This window comes from Scyliorhinus torazame, chromosome 13, assembly GCF_047496885.1.
Source record: "Scyliorhinus torazame isolate Kashiwa2021f chromosome 13, sScyTor2.1, whole genome shotgun sequence".
NCBI lineage: Eukaryota > Metazoa > Chordata > Chondrichthyes > Carcharhiniformes > Scyliorhinidae > Scyliorhinus > Scyliorhinus torazame.
Window position 1 is genome coordinate 13,790,683 of NC_092719.1, and position 25,433 is coordinate 13,816,115.

At 41.8% G+C, this 25,433-nt stretch overlaps 1 protein-coding gene across 16 annotated transcripts in view; it reads right to left on the reverse strand.

Annotated features, from left to right (window-relative positions):
* usp6nl (USP6 N-terminal like) overlaps positions 1-25,433 on the reverse strand; it is a 373,327-nt gene that overhangs the window by 82,954 nt on the left and 264,940 nt on the right. For all 16 annotated transcript variants that reach the window (XM_072471081.1, XM_072471079.1, XM_072471077.1 and 13 more), the window contains 2 exons: positions 15,433-15,540; positions 12,197-12,306 (listed from right to left, as the gene is read on the reverse strand). In XM_072471081.1, coding sequence (XP_072327182.1) covers positions 12,197-12,306; positions 15,433-15,540 — 218 coding nt within the window. The remainder of the gene's footprint in view (positions 1-12,196; positions 12,307-15,432; positions 15,541-25,433) is intronic.

Consider the following 25,433-nt stretch of genomic DNA (forward strand, 5'->3'; position numbering starts at 1 on the left):
ATGTCATAGTCTACAGAGGGATTCAGACAGATTTGGTGAGTGGGCAAAAACTTGGCAGATGCAATATAATGTAGGGAAATGTGAAGTTATGCACTTTGGTGGGAAGAATAAAGTAGTTGAATATTATTTAAATGGAGAACGACTGCAGAAAACTGCAACACAGATGGATTTGGGGGTCTTTGTGTCTAGATCACAAAAAGTGATACAAGTTCAGCAGGTGATTGGGAAAGCAAATGGAATGTTGGCCTTTACTTCAAATAGAATGGAGTACAAAAGTAGGGAAGTTTTGCTAAAACTGTACATGGCCACATCTTAGACTACATCTCGAATACCGTTACAATTTTGATCCCCTTAGCCAAGGAAAGGTATATTGGTACTGAAGGCAGTCCAGAGAACATGCAATAGGTTGATCCCAGGTATGGAAGGATTTTCTTAGTGAGGAGAGGTTGAGTAGGTTGGGCCTATACTCAATGGAGCTTAGAAGAATTAGACACAACCTTATTGAGATGTCGAGGATTCTCAGGTGGCTTGTAAGGGTAGATGCTGAGTATCCCCTTGTGGGAAAGTCCAGCACCAGAGGGCATAATCTCAGAGTAAGACGTCACCCCATTTAAAACAGAGATGAGCAAAAATTTATTTTCTGCTACTCACTAAGCTATGGCTCAAACAAGGAGTTTCTTTTCTGAGAATTGTGAATCTGTGGAATTCGAGGCTGGGTCGTTAAATATGTTCATGGCGGAGATAGATAAATTTCTAATCAGTAAAGGAATTGAAGGTTCTAGGGATAAGGAAAAAAGTGCAGCTGAAGATTATCAGATCAGTAATGATTTAATTGGCTGGCGGAGCAGATTTGACTGGTCGAATGGCCTACTTCTGCTCCTACATCATACGATTTTATGGCGAGAGCAAAACTACCAAAGTGGATCACCTCACATGCTTCCACATTAAAATCCATCTGTAGACCAGGTTCTTCCCGGAGGTGGAGGACAAATGCGAATGGTGCCAAAGAGACCTGGCCAAACATGCCCACATGTCCTGGTTTTGCCGTATACTTGCTGGGTACTGGACAGCCTTTTTCGAGGCGATGTCCAAAGTGGTGGGGATGGAGGGTGGAGCCATGCCTGAAAGTGGCAGTCATCGGGGTATCAGAACAGCCAGATCTCTTCAAGGGGAGGGCCAACGCCCTTGCCTCCCTAATCGCCCGCCGGAGAATCCTTCTCGGCTGACGGTCAGCAGCACCACCTAAAGCTGCAGACTAGCTGTCCGACTAATCAGGATTTCTCCAAATGGAGAAAATTTAATTCGCCATCCGAGGGTCAGAAGGCGGCTTCCACAAAACGTGGGAGCCATTCACTTGGTTGTTCCAAGACCCGTTTGCAGCTAGCAGCTAGGAAGCCAAAGATCAGGATGGGACAGCCATGACAGTGAAGAGGGGGGTGGGGGGCAGGGGAACAAGGGACTCAGCCAAGCCCCAAAAAGGACCAGGAGACACTTTGTCCATATTTACATTTGTTTTGTTTACCAAAAACTCAATAAAAAACACTTTTTAAAAATTCCATCTGCCATGTTCTTGCCCACTCACTTAACTGTCCAAATACACCGGTAGCCACTTTGCATCTTTCTCACAACACACATTCCCATCTAGCTTTGTATCACTGAACCTTTGATCCTACATCCAAATATTCATATATAATGTGAACAGCTGGGGTCTAAGTACTGATCCGTGTGCTACTCCACTACCCAGAGCCTACCAATGCGAGAATGACTCGTTTATTCCTACTCTGCTTTCTGCCCATTAGCCAATCCTTAATCCATGCCAGGATATTGCCTCCTATCACACGTGCTTTTATTTATTTAATTAACCTCCTGTAGAGGACTGTATCAAAAGCTTTCCGGAAATCCAAATATACGTTCACCGACTCTCCCTCATCAATTTTGTTTGTAACATCCTCAAAAAACTCCAAGTTCGTCAAACATGATTTCCCATTTGTAAATCCATGTGGACTATGGCCAATCAGGCCATGTTTGTCCAAGTGTCCGTTTATCACATCCTTTGTAATAGATTCTTTGTAATAGATTTTGCCTACTGTGAGTGTACGGCTAACAGGTCTGTAGTTCCCCATTTTCTTTCTTCCCTCCCTTCTTAAATAGTGGGGTGACATTTGCTACCTCCCAATCTTCAGGAACCAATGCAGAATCTATAGAATTTTGCAAGATGATCATTCGGAGGTACTCCATGCACACTATCTTTGCAACAAGGGCTAATAAATTCCAAGTAAGTCACAATTTTTCAGTAACAGCAAAAAACAAAGCTAATTTACCACAACGACTGGAATCACCAAAGAACACCGCAGCTTTGAATACAGTAATCTCAATTTTGTTTCATAAAGCATGCCCACTCACACACATACAAACCCATTTAAGAATTTACCCATTGGAGTGTAAAACCACAATGAATCTTGGCATTAAAGTTAAGTTTAGCTCCTTGTTTCATAAAAGGAGCAGCTTTATAATTTTGGCACAAGACCAGTATTATAACTTGGAAGTAAGCAGTGGAGAGGAGTTGGGGAGAGAGTGAAAGGAACTAATTGGAATAAAAGAATTTTCTGAAAAGTACTATATTACTTCATAGCCATAACATTTTTGGATTGAACGGATCCAACTTTTTTTATTGAGTTTTTGGTATACAAAACAAATATAAATATGAACAAACAGTGGAAGTTAAACAGGAGAATATACAAGGAAAACTAGAACTATTAATTATTTATACCATGATCGATTTTGATTATTTACATAGATACATCCCAGTTTCCCCTTTCTTTTACTCCTTCCTCGCAGTACTTGGCCGTGGTAATTGTGGTCCCCTACATTAAGTTTCCCACCAGTTTTCCCTTCGATTTTCTTCAGGTCAAAGCTTTGACAAAGAGTCATCAGACTCAAAACATTAGCGCTTTTCTCTCCCTACAGATGCTGCCAGACTTGCTGAGATTTCCCAGCATTTTCTCTTTCGTTTCCGATTCCAGCATCCGCAGTAATTTGCTTTTACTAAGGTCCATCTGTAGCTTTTTCCTCGCCACCAGGAGCTCTACGGTCGGGGCCTCGGACTATCGACGGTCTACCTCCAGAATGGAGTCAATTAGCTGTTGCCTAGCCGCCCTAACTTCGATTTCCCTTCATGCTTTAAAAGCGATAATTTCTCCCCTGATCACAGCCTTCAGTGCCTTCCAGTACGTGGAGGGCGAGATCTCCATATTCTGGTTGTTGGTAATATATTCATCTATGGCCTGTGATATTTTCTCGCAAAAAGCCTCGTCGGCCAGCCTCCATGTCCCACCTCCATGGCCCATCTTCAACCTCACATCCTTATAATGTGGAGCATGGTTGGAGATTCGATCGCGGAGTATTCTGCCCGCACCAGCCCTGGAAGCACCGAATTACCTACTACAAAGAAGTCGGGTCTTGAATAGTTGTGTACTTAGGAGAAGGAGAACTCCTTCTCCCCTGGGTGGGTGAATCGTCATGGGTCCACCGTCCCCACCTGCTCCATAAATAGGCTGCGATCTTTCGCCATGTTGAAGGTCTTTCCTGCTTTGGGATTCGACCTATCTGCCCGTGGGTCCTATACACAGTTAAAATTGCCCACCCCCACAATCAGTCGGTGCGCATCGATGTCAGGGATTTCCGCCATGGTCTTCTTTCTAAACTCCGTGCCATCCCAATTTGGAGCGTACACATTAACGAGAACTACCGGTGGCCCGTATAGGGCACCACTGACCGTGACATACCGTCCCCCAGGGTCCGTAACCGTCCTTGACGCCATGAACATCGTCCTCTTATTTAGCAAAATGGTAACCCCCAGGCCCTTGTCCCGGAGCAGGAACGGTACCACCTAGCCCGTCCTTACTCACAGTCGGCCCTTCTCCCTCCGGTGCATCTCTTGGAGGACGACTATGTCGGCTTTCATGTTTCTCAGGTGGGTGAAGACTTTGGATCTTTCCACTGGGCCGTTAAGCCCCCTCAAGTTCAAGGTGACTATCCTAATGTTTTTTTTTGTCCCCCCCACTCCTGTGGGATCAACCACACTTACCTGGTGGACTCGCCCCTGCACTCCAGGGTTTTCCCTTGTTAGGGGGCCATCCAAATTGGCCGCAGTCACTATTCTCCCCATGAAGTCGGGCCCCTGTGCTCCAGGGTTTCCCTTTGTCCAGGGGGCATCCAACATGGCACCAACTGTGTGCTCATCATGTGGATGAGTCCCTGCACTCCGGAGTTTTCCTTTGTCCAGACACCTTCCCAAATGGTTGCTTGCAGCGCCATTTTGTTCCAAGTCGCCACGTGTGGCCTGTTGTAGCCAGTCTAATACCCTCCATCTTTCTTTACCTATCCCTCCCTCATGGTGCCCTTTCCCCCCACCCCCGTCTTCTTTATTCCCCCATCCCGTAGCTAAACCCCCCCTTCCCCCTGATTAACCCCCCCAATCCGTTATTTGCAGCCCCCCCCCCCCCCCCAAACCTCTGCCAGGCACCTTCTCCCTTGCTGGGGATACACTGCGGCTTCGGTCTTTCTCATGAATCCCAATGCTAGCGACCTCGCTAGTGTGGTGGCCCTCTCCCGGGAGTTGTAGCACTTCCTCCCGTTGCCCAATCTCTGGGTTCCCAGTCTATAATAATAATTTCTACCATTTCCCCCACCTTACCCTGTATTTATCTATACTTGGATCAACCTTTCCTCTCCTGATGTGCTCGTCTCCAAAACGAGGCAGTGTTCTCCTGCGTAAAGCGGTCGCTGTAGCAATGGTCTACTGTTCGCTGTACAGACCATCAACGGGGGAGAACTTTTTTTTATTAGAACACTGCATTATCAAATTCGCATTCTGCGGGCTCTTCATCGCTCCCTCTGCTGCCGCTTCTCCAGGCTGTTCTCTGCGACAAACGTGTCAGCGTCCGCAGGGACCATGAAAAAGTGTTCCCTGCCTTGATATGTGACCCAGAGCTTGGCTGGGTACAACATTGCGAATGTTATGCTGTTTCTGTACAGTGCAGCTTTTGCTTTGTTAATTTCAGCCTGGTGCTTGGCCAGGTCAGCCCCAATGTCCTAGTAGATCCAGATCTTTTGACCTTCCCAGCTGCAGCTTTTGGACTGTTTGGACCAGCGCAGGATTCTCTCCCGGTCCTAGTACCGGTGTATTTTCGCAATTATCCCCCTTGGCTGTTACCCGGTTTTGGGTTTTGGCCTGAGTGACCAGTGCGCTCTGTCGATTTCTGGTGGGTTGGGGAAGCTGCCTTCCCACCAAGCTACCCAACATTTGGGCCACTTAGTCTGTGGGGCTCTGACCTTCGATCCCCTCAGGTTGGCCCATGATCCGTAGGTTCTGCCGCCTCGACCAGTTCTCCTGGTCCTCAACCTTTCCTCTCAGGTTGCCTTGCGTCACTACCAGCCTTGCCACCTCCTTTTCCAGGTTGACGATCCGGTCGCTCTGCTCCTTTGCGGCCCTTTCCAAATCCTTAATCGTTGCCTCCTGGACCGCAAGTCGCTTATCTACATGTTCGCCAGCGCTTCAGCCACCGCACCCTTCACCACAGCTTGTATGTCTTCTTTCGTCTCATCTCGGTGTTCCCTCAACTCTCGAGAGGAATATCCTCCATCCATTCCCCGGTGAGCGGGAGCTTCACGTGCGGCGGGTCCATTCCTCTCGTTCTGGTGAAGCCGTGTTTTGCCGCCTCGTGGGCTGGCCAGCTCGACTGATTGCTGTTTTTCCAGGCTCTTCCCACTCTTGGTCTCAACGCGTCAGTTATTTGGCATCTTTCTTTCTGTCTTCGTTTAGCTGGTGGTGTGGGGATGATTTGATTAGTTTGCAGGCATTTTTCAAGCAAGAGGTACCTATTTTTCAAATTTGCGGGAGGAGAGCCACCTGTTGTACGATTTCTCAGCACATCCCCGCCACTGGACGTGCCCCAAACGTAATTTTAATAATGACACAATTTCATTGAGGTTATGTATTAAATCACAAGTGATTTAAAATAAAATGAGCAGGGATGTTTCTCAGCACATCCCCGCCACTGGACGTGCCCCAAACGTAATTTTAATAATGACACAATTTCATTGAGGTTATGTATTAAATCACAAGTGATTTAAAATAAAATGAGCAGGGATGTGCTGAGAAATCCTACAACAGGTGGCTCTCCTCCCGCAAATTTGAAAAATAGGTACCTCTTGCTTGAAAAATGCCTGCAAACTAATCAAATCATCCCCACACCACCAGCTAAACGAAGACAGAAAGAAAGATGCCAATCAAGAGTAACTAAGAATGAGCAATAAAATACTGACCTTATATCAACAATATCGAGAACAAATATATTTTTCAAAAAGAGGGACCGAATGATGTCTGCACAAAACAAGCCAAAAATCAATCTGTTATTCCCACTGTGTTGCACTTCTGAGTCATTTTTATAATTATTTGACAGATTATAGTTTGAGGTGTCATTATTCCAAAGAAATTTGTGACATTCTCTTTGCCATTGAAAATTTGCCAAAAATGTAGATCAGATCCTGGAAATGTTTAACATTGGAAGATAGGGAGAATTGACTTGTTTTTAAGAAGAATGTTGTAGGTTGTATCAGCTGCTGTGGTGGAATTTGTCACAGCTGTCAAAACGCGAGCAGAATTTTCAAAACAGCTTGATGGATGTAGATGGGCTTGAAAACTTCCTGGAATCACTGAACAAAAAATTATTTATTTTTTCAACGTTTTAATTACAGAGCATCAACCAAGTAGGGAAACGCCTCAAGGAGGTGCTGCACAATTGTAATATCGGAATGGCAGAGGCACTTGTTCCACTGAGTGCTCTCTTCACTTGTTTAATGACTACATTTTGCTTTTGAAACATGTTAGTTTGAAAATATGTGATCGAATCTCCATGCTAGAAAGGTGGATTTTGAAAGATAAATGCACTCTCTTACTATTTCCCAAACTTTAAAAGTGACATTAATATTTTAAGTATTCCTAAATGACTGACAGTGAACATACTGAAAGTATGAACGTACAGGAGAGACGTGCAGACCTGAAATCTTTTATTCTCTTGCCGTCTGTCCATAAGCAGAGATGTTACTTGTTTAAAAATGTGGCTCTTATTCCAAAAATCCTTTATTTGCCTAGTCAATTGTTAAAAAAGTGACTCAGTATATAGTGAGGGGTTTTACAACTATGAATAACTTAACAGTAAAAAGAAACACTGGCTGGATCAGTTCACAAGACTAGAAAGTCTAAATCCAGAGGGGGTTCATTCATGAGCAAGTTCCAATTTAGGCGGGTCTCTGGCTGGAGACAGAAGTGCAAAATTCCTCTAAAGATGATGACACTATAGATAAACCGGTTTAAAGGAGTTCTCGGTTAACCTGGACTCCTATCCAGCTGTCAGATGTTTGCAGGTTCGGGTGAAATCAGTAGATTGTCTCCTAAGGTTAGAAATGTAATATTAAAAGTTGACCAAAAACTTCAGTCATGTTTACCTCAGAAGTGCCTCAAAAAGAGTTTGATGGCTCTCCTTTCGTTGAGCCAAGTTGTCAGCTCGCCCTCTGGTTTCAAGTATTGTGTGTTCTTATAATCAGGTGACAGATTCCACAAGGATGAGGGTGGAAATATTCATTTGCCCTTCTTACTGCTGTCGAAAATCTAGTGAATCATGTGACCTGTAGCAGCCATCCTTTGTTTCAGCAAAATCCATTTAGAAAATGGCAAAGAAAAAGCTGGATTTACATGGTTTATGATCCTTTCATGTCTTAAGGACATGTTCACAAACATGAAAGACATTTTCAAAACAATGCCAGGAACGCACAAGATTGGACCATAAATGCATTATATATGTGAGCAGTGCAAAACATTATCACATGATGCCTAGAAATGTTTTGTGGGAGGTCAGCACATTGTAGAGAATACATCAGCTAGTTTAAGCAAATTTCACACATTTGGCAAAGTACTGCATAACGTTTGTAAATATTGAAGGCAGATAAAAACAGCCATAGAATCATGAAAGGTTAAAGTTAATGAAGTACAAGTTTAAACGTGATTGTATTCAGACGAGATGATTTGTCAATTACATTTAAGAACACCAACCGCAGCTTAAGTATATAATTAACAGAGCTGACCCCCATCTTTACGATGCCCCAAACACCAAGTGGAATTGCATATTTATAATGTTGTTGGAGCACAGATCACCAATGCTATGATTTTCCAGGGAGTAACAACTGCAACGAATGTCCACACACCACGAGACTGAAATCAAGTGTAGGTGTGTTTATTCATGTAATTTTAAAAATTCATTCAAGGGATGTGGGCTTTGCTGGCTAGGCCAGCATTCATTGTCCATCCCCAACTGCCTTTAGGCGAGCTTCTTCCATTTACTAGCAAACAAGACAAGAGGATTGTGAAGATGGATCATTTTGTTACAAGAAAGAGATTACCAGAGACCCAAATAGGCAGCGCACCCACTGGCCTGGATCTCACATCTGAATCTGCTGGAGGATGCTGCTCAGGCAATCAACGGCAGGACAAAGCAGTGCCAGTGTCAGATTGGGAAAAAGCAGTATAAAGATGATTTCTTGAAGTATGATTTTGTTAATTGTGCCAATGCAAGTCAGAATCAAAAACCAGTGTGTGTTATATGCAGCAAAGTATTGGCGAATGAGAGGAGACGTTGAACATTTTTGAAAGAGAAGTGGTAGGTGAAAAATTCCTTTTGAGGTTGAGACCCCAGACTCGATTACTAACTAACAACTGACTCCAAATGAAAATACTAGGCTATGTGGAATTGCCACGCAAAATTGCTCCACGTTGATTGGCCATGATCAATGCCCGGGGTTATGGGGATAGGGTGGGGAGTGGGCCCCGAGTAGCATGCTCTTTCGGTTGGTGCAGACTCGATGGGCCCAATGATGTCCTTCTGCACTGTAGGGATTCCATGGACTGTTACTGTAACTGACCTGTGACAACACATTAAAAATGTGCCAAATGTTCATGAGGCTATCAGCATGTTGGAACAGCAGCTCTCAGGAGTATCATGTGCTGCGTAAAATATTTTGCCCTTCACAGCGACCTACATATGCAAGTTTAGGTTATTGTTTTAATAAAGATCAAGGAGGCACAAAGGAATTGACTGAACTTGCCCCTGACATGCACATTGTCCTTTCCTACTTTGAGCCTAATTGGAGTGAGATTGTGACGACCAAGCAGGCTCCTCTTTCACATTAAAGGTTAGCAAATGTAGCGTGGGTCACAAAGACCGGAGTGGGTTGCGAAGGCCGGTCGTTGGGAAACGTGGGGCCCAGGGGGAAAAAGTTTGAAATACACCGTCATAAATGATGCCCCAATCAACACGAAAGCAACACAAAGTAATGAGAGGCAAAGGTCAAACAGAACTTGTTCAACTAGTGGCCAACATATTTGCAGACAAAATGCCCCTCAGGATAGCTGGAGATGTTTCAAAGGGCAATCACATTCTCCCACCGCACCACCCCTACCTAAAAACAGGGCATTTCTCAATCAAATTCAAGTATCGTACAATTTCATTTTTATATGTTACACCAGCCTGGGATGGTCAATTTCAGCCCCATTTGACCCAGAGTTGCAACACGGTTGAAATTAACTTTTATTTTGAGAATCCCACCTTCTTTTAACTCACCCAACTCTCTACAGACACACAGCTTGTAATGGTTTTCAATATAACGAGAAGGGTAGAGAAGCTTCTGCCTTCAGACAGGAGGCAGCAAAGCAGAGAGAAATTGCTTCCACCTTGATGGTCGAGTGTTTTCTCCTGGGTTCTTTCCAAAAAACCCATTCCGACAGGAACCAGTTGTTGTAGGTTGCCAGGCAGAACACTGGATTGGCCACCAGCCAACCAATTGAAATAATGCCTCCAATTTCTTGGGTGCTGACAGATTATTGATTCATTGATTTATTGATGTTTTAGGTACTGAGTGAGTGCAGAGCTACAAAGTGGAATTATTCAAAATGCCATGACTGTGAAAAGATAGTCATTGTTTCAGATGATGACTTAACTATTGGACTTTCAGGTCTTGTCTGTAGAAATATAGACATTGTTTCAGCGAATTTTTCATATAATGAATAGACGATTGTATTTCAGTGTATTTAGCAATAAGAATGTATCAACTAATTAGTTACAGCAAGGTCTATGGCCAACAGTGGCATGAGAAACCTATTGTCATGAGGATGTGCACGTAGACAGCAAATTATTCTTGATGGATACCAGTCAGTCAAACTTCAGTAATGGCCAATGTTTGATTAATAAATAATCCTCCATGTAACAGCCATCTATTTGAACAAATCAGGAGGTCTCAGCTGAGAGTTAGAGACCAATGAGAGTAAATGAGGTATTAGACCATCGATAAGATTCCCTTAGAGTAAGACCTCGTGGTCACGGTTTCTCCTGAATTCCTGCCTTGTTGAATCCTTGAATCATCTATCCGTTTGTTTGGGTTTAAAGTGATTTCCTTATGCTTTTATGTTTAATGCTTTTTTTTTTCCATGTGTTTGACCCTTGTATGTATTGTTTGATATTTTGTTTCTAAGTTTTGATTCAGTTCTTATTCAAGTGAATAATTAGCAATAAAGTTGTATTTTTGACACCTCCAATTAACCGGACTAACGACTCTCATTAGAAGATAAATAAGAGATCTTACAGGTGCCATAAAGTCTGGGTTCTTCTGCTCAAAATATAAAGCTTCATAACAGCGTATTATTTTGACACTTCGAGTTCCTTACTTCCTCTGCTCGCATTAAAGATATGTCTCCATTAACGATCCATGGACCAAAAACAATAAAGATAAAATAAAAGAAATATGAACTAAGAGAATCAACATGAAAGGGCCCTTACAACTGGTAGACTTAATATTTGACTGTGACTAACTTATATTAATTAATCTGGCAATTACAACTAAAAATGGCACGGATATATGTGGGATGAAAGCAAAACATTTTAGGCAGCAACTTGCTATATTTTTTTTTCTCCCGAGTTTAGTGTTGAAGTTGCATTGTTAAAGTAATACCTGATGGCATTTTGTCTGACGTGGCTTCAATATAAATTGATATGTTAGAAACACCAAAGCCAACTCCGATGAGGATTAGGAATTTAAATCAATAGGTTTTTACTATCAACCTTCATAAATGTATATCCCTATTGAAGGGAAAGTAAAAAAGCCAACTTCCAATTATGTCCATCCTTTGCAGTACCAAGAATAAATTTTTTAAAATGACGGTTTCATCAACATTTTCCAAAAATTGAAGGATATATTTCAATAGAGGTAAAATAAGTGCACAACACTAAGTATTAAATTGCAGTGCTGCAGACAAAGTGTTGAAATGCGTTGTGTACATGATTCTAATCAATAAAATACCAAAATAAAAGATACATTCAGTCAGATTGTAATTCCAGTTGTTGGCATATTAATTTCATAGGTGTGACCTTCAACTAAGATGTATATCCATGATATTTAAAGAGACAGTGTCATCACTCATTAGACTTGCTAATTATGAAGAATTGTTTAGATATTGGGTGCTGCCAATATTAGAAACTTAAAAAAAAAATAAGCCAACAAGGAGGTGGATTTAAATTAAAAACAGTTGAAGCAAGCATACTGCAGCGTTCTGGAGTGCCGATGTTGATTCATCTTCCTTACAAAGACTAAATCCCTCTTCCATACCGCCCAACAAGATCATAAGTCATCACTACGAACAAAAAATTTCAAAAGCACACAAAATCAAACAGAGACAGGAATAAGTAAAATGGGATGCTGAAATTAACAATGATTCAATTAAACCATTTGATTTCCAACCAATCAAAATGGTGGACAAGGAAGCTCATTCAAATTTCAAGGCACAACATTATAGAACAGCAAGATATATTCATGCTACTTCTTTAGGATCAGGCCATGTGGTTGTGTGGAGTTACATAACCGTCAGTTTCACACAGGGACGAGAAAAAAGATAATTAGTCATTCACGATTGGCGGCCTTATAAACATCTTGGCAGCTGCTTGATGGATGTATTAAAGGGAGTAGGTATGCACTGTGAGAAAACTCTTTTGGTGAAATACAACTTACAAAAAGGAATATTACTAACTGTACCAAGCAAATGCAAGAAGAATGTAGGAACAATAAAGATGCAAGCCAAAAATGTCCTTACTTGACTCCATATCTTTCCCTGAACATGATGTGATCCCTGTAAGTACGGTTCACATCGAGGTCAATCTGCCTGATGTCTGGGGAGATTGTCCGTGCTCTGCTTTTAAGTTTCTAAAGTATTTTTTAAAAAGCAAAAGAGAGACGTAAGAAAGATGTTTGGGAATTGTCGGCAATATTATCTATTAGAAATATCGTGCTAAACCTACTTTGATACATTGTTCAAATTCACATTTTGTCAGCATCTTCAAAATAGTTTGTATTTAATTCATCACTCCTTACAATCCTCACCTATAATTTAGGCCTATTTATTCATCTTAAACACATTCACATTTTATGGAAATATATGAAGAATTGAATTATAATTTTTAACTAATCTTTGGTGTTCTTTTTACAATTCTTATACAAGCAACAATCCATGCTTCATTACAGTCCCACGAGCATCAATAGCCCATCAATTTCCTCATCTGTGAGCCTTCAATTGCTGGAAAGTTGCATGTTCGAGAAATGAGATAGGGGTGGGTGATGGAAAAGAAAGGAGACAGCAAAGGAGAAAATTGGACCACATTCAACATCCACAAAACAAGTCTCATCAACACAGGTAATTAGAAATGCCAGTTAAAAGATAAAGGAGAACATCAAACCCAACATTAGTCTTAAAATACACTCCTGGTTGAGATGATGGGTCAGAAATCAAACCTGGGCATTTATAGTCTGAATTGCAGGCACTTTTATTTAGTATTAGATTATCTCACAATCAAACAACATATATTATTTCAATATTCTTTCGGTATAGAAGTCAAAAATGCTTCTTCTCCAGGTCAGGGATTTTTGGCCATGTGAACAGAAAAAAATACATGCAGGTGCTACCTCAATCTTCAACTTGATGGCACTGCAAAAAACGTCTTCAAATAAATTGTGCTGGATAACACCAAATTCTAAGCACTTCCTTACATTATGTTGAATTGCAGAAAAAATTTGTACAAAACACCAGGCAAAAATTAGACACAAGGCAGAAAGTCAACGTAGACAACATTACCAGTCGCAGGAATTAAAAACTTTGAACAATTACAGCCAAGCTGCAAATGAATTGAGATAGAGAACAATTTACGCTTGGCAGATTGTTGACAATGGAATCAGTCCTTTTGATATTACTAATCCTTATCGTCACAAGTAGGCTTACATTAACACTGCAATTAAGTTACTGTGAAAAGCCCCTGGTCGCCACATTCCGGCACCTGTTCGGGTACACAGAGGGAGAATTCAGAATGTCCAAATTAACGAACAGCACGTCTTTCAGGACTTGTGGGAGGAAACAACAGTGAGCACCCGGAGGAAACCCACGCAAACATGGGGAGAACGAGCAGACTCCACATAGACATTGAACCAGACAGCGTCCCCCAGGTTCGGGAATCAAACCTGGGGCGCTGGAGCTGTGAACAAAAGTGCTACCCATTGTCCTACCGTGCTGCCCCTAATCTGGACCTCATTCAATTAGCGCCATCACCATTTAGTGAAAACTGGCAACGAATCAATGATCTTGAAAACTAATTTTGGTCAAAGTTTAAGTGTCAAAGTGGAAGATAATATTTTACTCTTCAATATTGGCTTTACTTAAACAAAGGTTTATACATTCCTGCAGTACATTTAAAATAAGATATGACTACTGAGAACTGGTGATTTGATTTTAATTCGAGCAACATAAATAATTTGGTCGAATTTTGGTTCATTAAATAATGAACAGAGGGATTTGCTTACCTGTTCCAGCTGCAAGTTTCTGAACATACCAGGCTTGCCAGAAGCAGGCACCAAGGAGAGCAAAGTACTTCCCTCAGGTAGTGGAAAAAGACAAAGCTCAGAAGGCAGAACAACTCAACAGCATCTCCCTTCATCCATTTAAGAAGAGCAAGGGCATAGACTTGGGAGAATATGTACCACAAACACATCTTTCCAATGTCACCAATCACAACTTGGTGCAAAAATATTTTTACAGAAGGGGGCTGGATAGGGCAGATGTTTGACACATTATCTTTTAATCTCTGGGAACTGGGTTCATCCCAGATAAATTTAATTCACATGTCAAATCTTCCATATCCAACAAATTGTACCTTGCACAAAAAATACTTTAATTAGGGAAACAATGCAATGGGAAACAAATTGCTCTCGGAACCTACACTTAAACTTGAAAAAAAATATCATGAAAAGTAGCCAAATCCAGTTGCCAATCATAAGCAATGATGAATTTAAGCAGAATCATAGAATTTACAATGCAGGAGGCCATTGGGCAGCATGGTAGCACAGTGGTTAGCACTGTTGCTTCACAGCACCAGGTCCCAGGTTCAATTCCCGGCTGGGTCACTGTCTGTGCGGAGTCTGCACGTCCTCCCCATGTCTGCGTGGGTTTCTTCCGGGTGCTCGGGTTTCCTCCCACTAGTCCCGAAAGGCGTGCTTTAGGTAATTTGGACATTCTGAATTCTCCCTCTGTGTACCCGAACAGCTGGAATGTGGCAGCGATGTAAGCCTACTTGTGACAATAAAGATTATTAAATTCAGCCCATCAAGTCTGTACCTGTCCTGAGAAAGAACATCCTTCTTATGCCCATGCCTCCACCCAATCCCCCATAACCCAGCAACCCCACCCAGCCTTTTGGATATTAATGGGCAATTTATCCTGGTCAATCCACCTAAATGGCACATCTTTGGACTGTGGGAGGAAACCGGAGCACCCAGAGGAAACTCACGCAGACATGGCGAGAAAGTGCAAATTTCTCACAGTGACCCAAGATTGGAATTGAATCCAGGTCCTTGGAGCTGTGAGGCAGCAGTGCTAATCATTGTGCCACCGTGCTGCCCAGGAAGGTATGATTAAATGTGCTGGTGTATTATTTGGCATTGCTAATATGTCCAATGTTTAAATTAAAATAAATCATGTTTAACATGATAAAGAAATTATGAACCACGTTTGTCAAAATTCCCAAGTGTCATTTTAAATATACCAATTATGACTGGTTATCAACAGGCTTTTATTTACAGATATATAGATGCATTACAGAACCTATGACCAGCAACACTGTTTCATAGGTGGATAATCATACACGTTTGTGGTGGTCACCAAAGACGAGAAGACAACATCAACCATATTCCTTCCTGTGCTTTGAACAATGTGAGTAAACTAAAAATCATGGAAGCGTGGTTTCTAGTCGAGTTAAAAGTATTAGAAATTGTAAACTAAAAACTTACATCATACAAGTCTTTTTTCTCCAATTTTATTTTTTGTATTTCCAGAAGCAAAGACCAGACCTCTCCTCTCAGCTGCAGTGGAATTCCTTTGTAAATTCTCCGTACCACCTTTAAGCCAAAGTTTAAAAAAAAGTTACTCAAAGCTTACAACAACACAAAGTTTAAATGCTCAATGTTCATAATGACCTGAAAATATAGCTGCAAGAGCAGTTTCAGGTGAACAGCTCTTTAAATTTCCTTTCTGGTTGGTGGAAAAGTCCAGCCTTGACAAGGTCCCTCCCAGATACACAACCTCACTGGGGTGAAATCCATGGAAGCTCAAATATACTAGGGCATACCGTCATCCAACTTTTAAAAGCAACACCCATCATTCTTCTGTAAAGAATGTTGTGGTTAGGGCAGCATGGTGGTGCAGTGGATAGCACTGCTGCCTCACGGCGCCGAGGTCCCAGGTTCGATCCCGGCTCTGGGTCACTGTCCGTGTGGAGTTTTCATATTCTCCCCGTGTTGTGTGGGTTTCGCCCCCATAACCCAAAGATGTGCAGGGTAGGTGGATTGGCCATGTTAAATTGTCCCTAAATTGGAAAAAATGAATTGGGTACTCTAAATTTACATTAAAAAAGAATGTTGTGGTTTCTGCTACCTGAAAAGCACGACATCAAGGTGAACACTTCAATAGGTATTTGGCACAATTAAAACCACAACTGAACAAAGAACAAAGAAAAGTACAGCACAGGAACAGGCCCTTCGGCCTCCAAGCCTGCGCCGACCATGCTGTCCATCTAAACTACAATCTTCTACACTTCCGGGGTCCGTATCCCTCTATTCCCATCCTATTCATCTATTTGTCCAGATGCCCCTTAAACATCACTATCATTCCTACTTCCACCACCTCCTCTGGCAGCGAGTTCCAGGTACCCACTACCCTCTGTGTAAAAAATTTGCCTCATACATCTCCTCTAAACCTTGCCCCTCATACCTTAAACCTATGCCCCCTAGTAATTGACCCTTCTACCCTGAGAAAAAGTCTCTGACTACCCACCCTGTCTATGCCCCTCATAATTTTGTAGACCTCTATCAAGTCTCCCCTCAACCTCCCATCGTTCCAGTGAGAACAAACCGAGTTTATTCAACCTCTCCTCATAGCTAAGAACTGTGACTTGCCTTGTCCGAATACAACACTATACTTTCTTAATCAAAATAAATGGCTTGCTGACTTGATATCCGTCTATCCTTTCCATTATACCTTTTGAAGCAGGACTTGAAGAAACTACATCATTACCTCTTGTATGCTCCTGTAGCACTGTTCTGAACTATTCTTTTAATAATCTTTATTAGTGTCACAAGTAGGCTTACATTAACGCTGCAATGAAGTTATGTGAAAATCCCCTAGTTGCTTGTGAGGGAGAATTCAGAATGTCTAATTCACCAACAACACGTCTTTCGGGACTTGTGGGAGGAAACCGAAGCATCCAGAGGAAGCCCACGCAGACACGGGAAGAACGTGCAGACTCCGCACAGGCAGTGACCCAAGCCGGGAATCGAACCCGGGTCCCTGGTGCTGTGAAGCAACAGTGCTAACCACTATGCTACCATGATAGATTTTATGTCCAAAGATTATCAATGATTTGAAAATCTAAGATTAATTCACATATTCAGTTGTTGAAAAATGTTATGGTCTCAAAGTCCTCATTTCAGAACTTGCAAATTTCACATCAATTTTCAGGTTTTCTATGGTAGCAAGCATATTAATTTCCAAATTGATCATCTTTCTCATTTAATCACTGCAGCCATGATTAGTTGCTTTATGTTTCAAAAATTAAATTCAGGTATTGTTTATTTTCCAGTTGTACCTTCCATGTAAATCTTTTTCTTATTTTAGCCTCAAGGTTGGTTATTTTATGTTGAAAATTTTCAGATCGGTATCTTTTTCATTTTACCTCTGTTACTGAATTAAGTTCAATACCCTGATCCCTTCTTCCCTCCATATCCCTTGATCATTTCAGCCCAAAAAGTTATATCTAACTCCTCCTTGAAACTGCACAACAGTTTGGCCTCAACTACTTTCTGTGATAATGAATTCCACAGCTTCACTAGTCTCGGAATGAAGAAATTTCTCCTTACCTCAGTCCTAAAAGGTTTACCCCTTATCCTCAAACTATGACCCCTAGTTCTGGACTCCCCCACCATTGGGAACATTCTTTCTCAATCTACATTGTCTAATCCTGATCGAATTTTATAAGCTTCTATGAGATCACCTCTCACTCTTATCAACTCCAGTGAATATAATCCTAAACGACAGTCTCATATGACAATCCCACCATCCCAGGAATCACCCAGGTAAATCTTCACTGCACTCCCTCCATAGCAAGAACATCCTTTCTCAAATAAGGACACCAAAACTGCACAAAACACTCACAGGTATGGCCTGACTAATGCCTTATCCAAATCAGTAAAACATCCCTTTTCCTATACTCAAATCCTTGCGCAATGAAGACCAACATACCTTTTGCCTGCTGTACCTGCACATTTACTTTCAGCGACTGATGAACGAGTTCAAGCTGAGTATCCACCTCTCTCAATTTACACCCATTCAAATAATAATCTGCCTTCCTATTTTTGCTACCGAAGCGGATAACCTCACATTAATCCACATTATACTGCTTTTGCCATAGCAGTATAATGCGTATGCCCACGCAGCCTATCCAAATCCCGCTGAAGCACCTCTACATCCTCCTCACAGCTCATCCTCCCACCCAACTTTGAATCATCTGCAAATTTGGAGATAATACATTTGGTTCACTTGTCCAAACATTAATATATACTGTGGACAGTTAGGGCCCATGAAGCTGTCCATATTTCCAGATTAGTTAATTACAATATGCAGAATGGGTAGAGATCAGGGCTTTTGCCTCCGTATCAGTGTCAATCCAGCAGCCAGGAATATATCTGTTCTGTTTCTGAGAGTAAGTTACTTTTCTTAAACTGCAACAAAGCTGGCCTGCCTTGAAGAGAGTAGGGAATTCAGCTTTGTTGAAGCAGTAGAAATTTGACTGCATAAAGTTCAAGGTAACGATCCAGTTTGCCGAAGATGGCCAGTGGATCAGCAAATGCACACAAGAGCATGGGAAATGTCAGTAAACACTGTTCAGAGGATGAGGGTGCAGTACTGTAAATTATTCAATGCCCTCATCAGGCAAGCAAGGTTGGGGTATGCACTATGAATCATATTTATGCACTGCAGCAGCTATGATCAGCCTGAGCTATTTTCTCCTACCTATTCACACATTCCCCATTTCTCTAGCTTCTTATGGATACCCACTCGGCTACATTTTGCACTTCATAGAGTCTTTTTTGCTTAGCACCACCTTCTTCAACAGAAAAATGAAGAGGCCAAGCCTGCCATACCCTTCCATGTACAGAACCTACTTGTTGTATGTTGGAGCCTTTCAAAGGCCTACAGACAGTACTTTTGACACAGGTTTGGGGATATGGTATGTTACCCACATCAACTGCTCAATGCATGCAAATTTACATTTCTGGATTGACCTGTTCTGTATTCCTGGTATTTTCTGATACTATAGCAGTACTAATTAATCATGTTTTTCCTTTCAGCAATCTTGTAAAATCACAGTTATTTGAATGTCATATCTACTATTTTCAGTGACGTGTACAGGAGGCTGCATGATATAATGTTGGTACTTATTCTGGTGATGAGTTATTCATCCATTCCCCATTCCAAGAAATTGAAATGTTTCATCCAAAGGAATATCCAGGAACCAGACTATTTTCTACAGACAATAATTAATTTAAACATGTCTGTATAATTTATTTAGATATCCACATATTTTGGTGTTTACATAGACACTGCAATTTTCATGTAGTACTCAATTGATCTTGTTATCCATATCTTTTTATTAAAACAGCAAAAAATATATACAAGACCAAACGGTACAAACACTCATTTTGTGTTGGAGAAACAGGGGAATGTACAGGGAAAGGGGGGTGGATACTCTGATTATTAAAATAGTTCACAGCATGTCTACAAAAAACAAATGGTACAAGCACTAAACGTTGCGCTGGAGTGACCAGATACCCTCGCCTCTGTATCAACAGAAGGGGAAAAGGGGGGGGGGGGGGGAGGGGGAAAGGAGGGTGGTGGGGAGGGAAAGAGTCTGAGTGTTGGTGAAGGGAGGGCCCAATAAAGGTACTGCCTGAAATGTCTACAGAGGCAGAAAAGCAAAAGAACCTTCAATAATGATGTCCAAAAGTGATAAGGAATCTTAAGCCTCAAAATTAACAAGATCAACGAGTCTTGCAGAGCAATTGGCTCTTACATTTTATCACCAGATAAGTGAGGCAAACAAGATCAATTAGAATCTTGGACTATTCCATTACTCTTTGGCAACTCAGACTTGAATTAATAAGGAGAAACAATATCAAAGATGACAGAACAGTCACAATCTTGCAATCAAATGACTCCATTCCAAGGTCTGCTAAAGAAATTGTTGAATGCATAAATATAACTAAAACTGCAAAAAAGAAATTAATATATTTGGTGCTCAATACATTGGGTGTGAAGTGTGTCTTAATTCAACACCTGAAGCAAATATATACTGCGGCTATGCAAAGCGCAAACTGGGCATTTTAATGCTGTTATTACACAACTATGGTACCTTCCCTAGATTCTGAAGGTCAGTGGTTTGGTTCTTGTGTTTTGCTGCAACAATCCAGTGTACCTGATTGAGGTAATTTGTTCAGATACTGCAAAGGCTATGAGCCCTGGCAATATCACAGCTGGTACGGATTACTTGTGTTCCAGAACTTGCCACACCTCTAGCCAAGCAGTTCCAGTACAACTACAACACGGCCATCTACCCGGCAATGTAGAAAATTACCCAGGTGTATACTGTACACAAGAAACAAGACAAATCCAACCCAGTCAATTACCACCCTATCAATCTACTCTCCATCATCAGCAAAGTGATGGAATGTGTCATTTACAGTGCTATCAAGCAGCACTTACTCAACAATAACCTGCTCATGGACGCTCAGTTTGGGTTCCACCGGGTCACTCTGACCTCATTACAGCCTTGGTTCAAACATAAACAAGTTCAAACATGGATAGAAGAGCTGAATGCCAGAGGTGAGGTGAGAGTGACTGCCCTTGACATCAAGGCAGCATTTAACAGAGTATGGCATCAAAGAGCCCCAGATAAACTGAGTCAATGGGAATCGGGAAAATCTCTCCGCTGGTTGGAGTCATACCTGGCACAAAGGAAGATGGTTGTGGTGGTTGGAGGGCAATCATCTCAGCTGCAGGACATCACTGCAGGAGTTCCTCAGGGTCATGTCCTAGCCCCAACCATCTTCAGCTGCTTCATCAATGACCTCCCTTCCATCATAAGGTCAGAAGATAGGGGACTCAACCGTAAGGGGAATAGACAAGCGGTTCTGCAGATGCAATCGAGAGACTCCAGGATGGTATGTTGCCTCCTGGTGCAAGGGTCAAGGATGTCTCAGAGCAGGGGGGGGTGTGAACAGCCAGCTGTCGTGGTGCACATATGCACCAATGATATAGGCAAAAAACATGATGAGGTCCTACAAGCTGAATTCAGGGAGTTAGGAGTTAAGCTAAAAAGTGGGACCTCAAAGATAGTAATCTCAGGATTTCTACCAGTCCCATGAGCTAGTCAGAGTAGGAATGTCAGGATAGATAGGATGAATGCGTGGCTCGAGAGATGATGCAAGAGGGAGGAATACAAATTCCTGGGGCATCGGAACCGGTTCTGGGGAGGTGGGACCAGTACAAACCGGATGGTCTGCACCTGGGCAGGACTGGAACCAATGTCCTCGGGGGGGTGCGGGGTGCTAGTGCTGTTGGGAAGGGTTTAAACTAGTGTGGCAGGGGGATGGGAACCAATGCAGGAAGTCGGAGGGAAGTAAAACGGAGGCAGAAACAAAAGGCAGCCAGGGGGAAAGTGTAAGGCAGAGAAGCCATAGTCAAAAATCAAAAAGGGCCACAGTACAGGGTACAGTGACTGAGGAGAGCGCAGTGAATAGGCCCAGTAATACTAAAAGGAATAAAACAGGAAGTAAAAACATAAATGAAAAGTGGAGCAGCCGGTTGTTACATGAAGATATGGGTTCAACAATAAGGAGAATTAGGAGAAAAGTTAAAAGGAAAAATAACTTAGGTGTTAAGATTCAAAACGGAGGTATAAAAGCCAACATGCGGGTACTTTACCTGAATGCTCGTCGTATTCGGAATAAGGTAAATGAGTTGATGGCGCAAATCATCGTGAATGACTATGATTTAGTGGCCATTACTGAAACATGGTTAAAAGATGGTCACGACTGGGAGTTAAATATCCAAGGGTATCAGACTATACGAAAGGATAGAATGGATGGTAAGGGCGGTGGTGTAGCTCTGTTATTTAAGGATGTCATCCGGGCAGTAGTGAGGGATGCGTCGGTGCTATGGAGGATAAGGTTGAATCCATTTGGGTGGAAATCAGGAATAGTATGGCGATACTCGAGCCACATGATTGAATTTACTGACGCTGAAGTGATTGTACATGAACCCAAAGCCTGTTATTTCTTCCTGTCTCAACTATTTTTTCCTCTTTTGTCCAGTCTCTTCCCACTTACATCCATGACTCTTTCAATGTCCTCTGTTAAATTAACAGTTTCCAATTTCTTGGCCATAGCTATCATCAACTTGCAATCTCTCTACATCCCTACAAGAATGGTCTTGGGGTCCTCTGTGTCATCCTTGGATGAAGATCCAACCAGTCTCCATCCACTACCACCCTCCTCCACCTGGCTAAACCTGTGGTCACATTGAACAACTCCGCTCACTTGCTCAAAAATAAAAGGTGTTGCTATGAATGCATTATGTTCAACAATTTCAGGCTGCAATCTCTGCACCCCATTTTGTATTCTTTGTATATTTTGGTCTTAATCTTGTTTTTTCTGCTTTTGCACAGCAGCTTTTCATCATCGTTCTGCCATTCATACCGCCTCGAGATAATTGTTTCTTTGCTCGTCCCACTATCACTCTTAGGGCCCTGTGCAACAAACTCTTTGGTTGCTTAATCTCTCCTGTCTCCCACCCCATCACTGTCCTTCTTGTTCGTCCTTTTTTCATTCTTCCATCTCACCACCTTTTAACATATTAAGTTTCTAACATTTTCCAGTTCTGAAGAAAGGTTTTTGGCATGAAAAATTAACTGTATCACTCTCCAGTTATTGCCAGACCTGCTGAATATTTCTTTTTGTTTTATTTCAAATTCCCAGCATTTACAGTATTTTGCTTCTATATTAGATGCCCTTCAGGGTCTGTACACTGGTTTAGCTATTGTGGGAAGATGTAATGAGATTTTTTCAAACTGCAAACTGAAAATGTATTTGTCTTGGGATTCTATTGAGAACCCCTGCATTCTGCAATAAGTTATTCGATTAATCTCCTGATGCTCTTCACCCAGTCAAAAACAGAATCCAGCTCATCCAGACATTGGTACGGCCACACTTGGAATACTGTGTGCAGTTCTGGTCACCCTATTATAGAAAGGATATTATTAAACTGGAAAGAGTGCAGAAAAGATTTACTAGGATGTTGCCGGGACTTGATGGTTTGAGTTATAAGGAGAGGCTGGATAGACTGGGACTTTTTTCCCTGGAGCGTAGGAGGCTTAGGGGTGATCTTATAGAGGTCTATAAAATAATGAGGGGCATAGATAAGGTAGATAGTCAACATCTTTTCCCAAAGGTAGGGGAGTCTAAAACTAGAGGGCATAGGTTTAGGGTGAGAGGGGAGAGATTCAGAAGGGCCCAGAGGGGCAATTTCTTCACTCAGAGGGTAGTGAGTGTCTGGAATGGGCTGCCAGAGGTAGTAGTAGAGGTGGGTACAATTGTGTCTTTTAAAAAGCATTTAGATAGTTACATGGGTAAGATGGGTATAGAGGGTTATGGGCCAAGTGCGGGCAACTGGGACTAGCTTAATGGTAAAAACTGGGCGGCATGGACTGGTTGGGCCGAAGGGCCTGTTTCCATGCTGTAAACTTCTATGATTCTATGATTCTATCTCCCGACGTTTCTGGTACAGATTAACTTCATCCTCTTGTAATAATGCTCTGCTCACCTCCCAACAATAGTTAATTTTACTGATTTCCCTTTTGAGAAATGGCTGCTTTCAGAGCCCATGTTTTACACTCTGGTTGCTGATGGGTGACCCCCATGGCTCGACTCACCCGAAGAAATCTCTTGTATGTGGTATTCCGCAAATGTACAAGTTATGTGTGCAGTTTAGTATTAACACACACATGACATTGTGCCTGTAAATTCTGACATTTTGCTGCCTTAGTGTCGTTTGTTCTCTTGAATTGCAATTATATCTTTACTCCTGTTTCATTGCATTGCTTAATAGGTTGCATGTTACTTTGCAGTAAAGCATTCTGAAATGACAGTAGTCATCAACAATTAAAAAATATGAAAGGAGACACATATAGCAGCTGACAGTTTTAAACTGAAGTGAAATGTTCGAAGTTTGTTGTTTGCAGTCAGTACAAACTATGCAGGAAGTTACCAGTCCCACCCATGTTATGGCAACATATCCTACTAATTGGCTTCAAGAACATTTTTCTTTAAATGTTCCAAAAGGGTCATAAAGTTCAAGAGTTATTTACCAGTGAAAACTGATAATGCAATCATTTTAAACAACGTACCGACAAATAATTTATACTTTATTTAATCTTTTGTAATGATTTGAATTTTAATGAAATATTTGGCTGGGGCTGACATATTGATTGAGTGAGCTGCGTAATGTTAAACCTTTGAAAATATTTCCTTAATATTTCAAATGCAATTTTGTGTCCATAAATGATGTGATTCACATGATAAAATATTTACCTTAAAGTAAAAAAATGGTGCAGTTTTGGCTCATTTGTTAACAATAATTCCTGGTTTCCTGATCACTTATTACAGATCATGGAAATATAAGGTTCCAATTTACCTTAATAATGTCACCTTATAATAATCTTGTATTCTGGGTAGACACAAGCGCCTACTAAAATTTAAATTTAAAAAATACTATTATATGAAATCGAGCAAAACGTCAATGAGAAGATGATAACACTGAAGTTGTAAACAATTAAACAAAGCTCCTCTCTAATACCAGGAATACAAAGAGGGCAAAGCCAGCAACTGGCTTTTGCAAAAAGTTATTTTAAAAGTAAAAACTTCAGCCACGATGAAGAATTGGAGGCAATTCCGGCAGCACTTTAAGTTGAAGGCAGGCTCAAGGGTGATGCTGTTAAGAGGCAACCATGGATTTGAGCCAGGGAGGGTGAATGGGAGGTTCTGGGGATGAGAGGAGAGAGGGGTGAAGGAGATGAAGAATTTCTTTTTGGAAGGACTGTTTGCAAGCTTGGAGGAGTTGGGAGTGAAGTTTGGGCTCCAGCATGAGGAGGGCTTCTGATACTTTGCAAAAACAGTCTTCCCGAACTATCTGATGGCACCATACACATCGGAGCTGGGAAGAAGGATTATGGTGCACTTAACAAAGGCGAGGATAAGCCAACTCTTTCCTGCAGATTCACATTTGAGATCCTGGCTAGTTCAAATGATGCTTACTTGTGTCTCTGGCCATCTCTTTCTTGTAACAAAATGATCCCTCTTCACAGTCTTCTTACCTTGCTTGCTAGCAGCTAGAAAATGGAAGATGCTCCCCTCCATGATTTGGCGCAAAAGCACATACTTACTGTGGTAGATGGTACATACTGCTGTCACTGTGTGTCAGTGGTGAAGGAATTGGTGAGGTGTCAAAGAAGCAGGTTGTTTTATCCTGAATGGTGTCATGCTTGTTAAGTATTGTTGGAACTGTGCTCGTGCAGGCGTGGAGAGTATTCCATTGTGCTTCTGACAGATAGTAGACAGACGTCGGGGGGTTAGGAGGTGAGTTTGACTCTACAGAATTCCCTGTCTCGGTCTTGTTCTTTTAG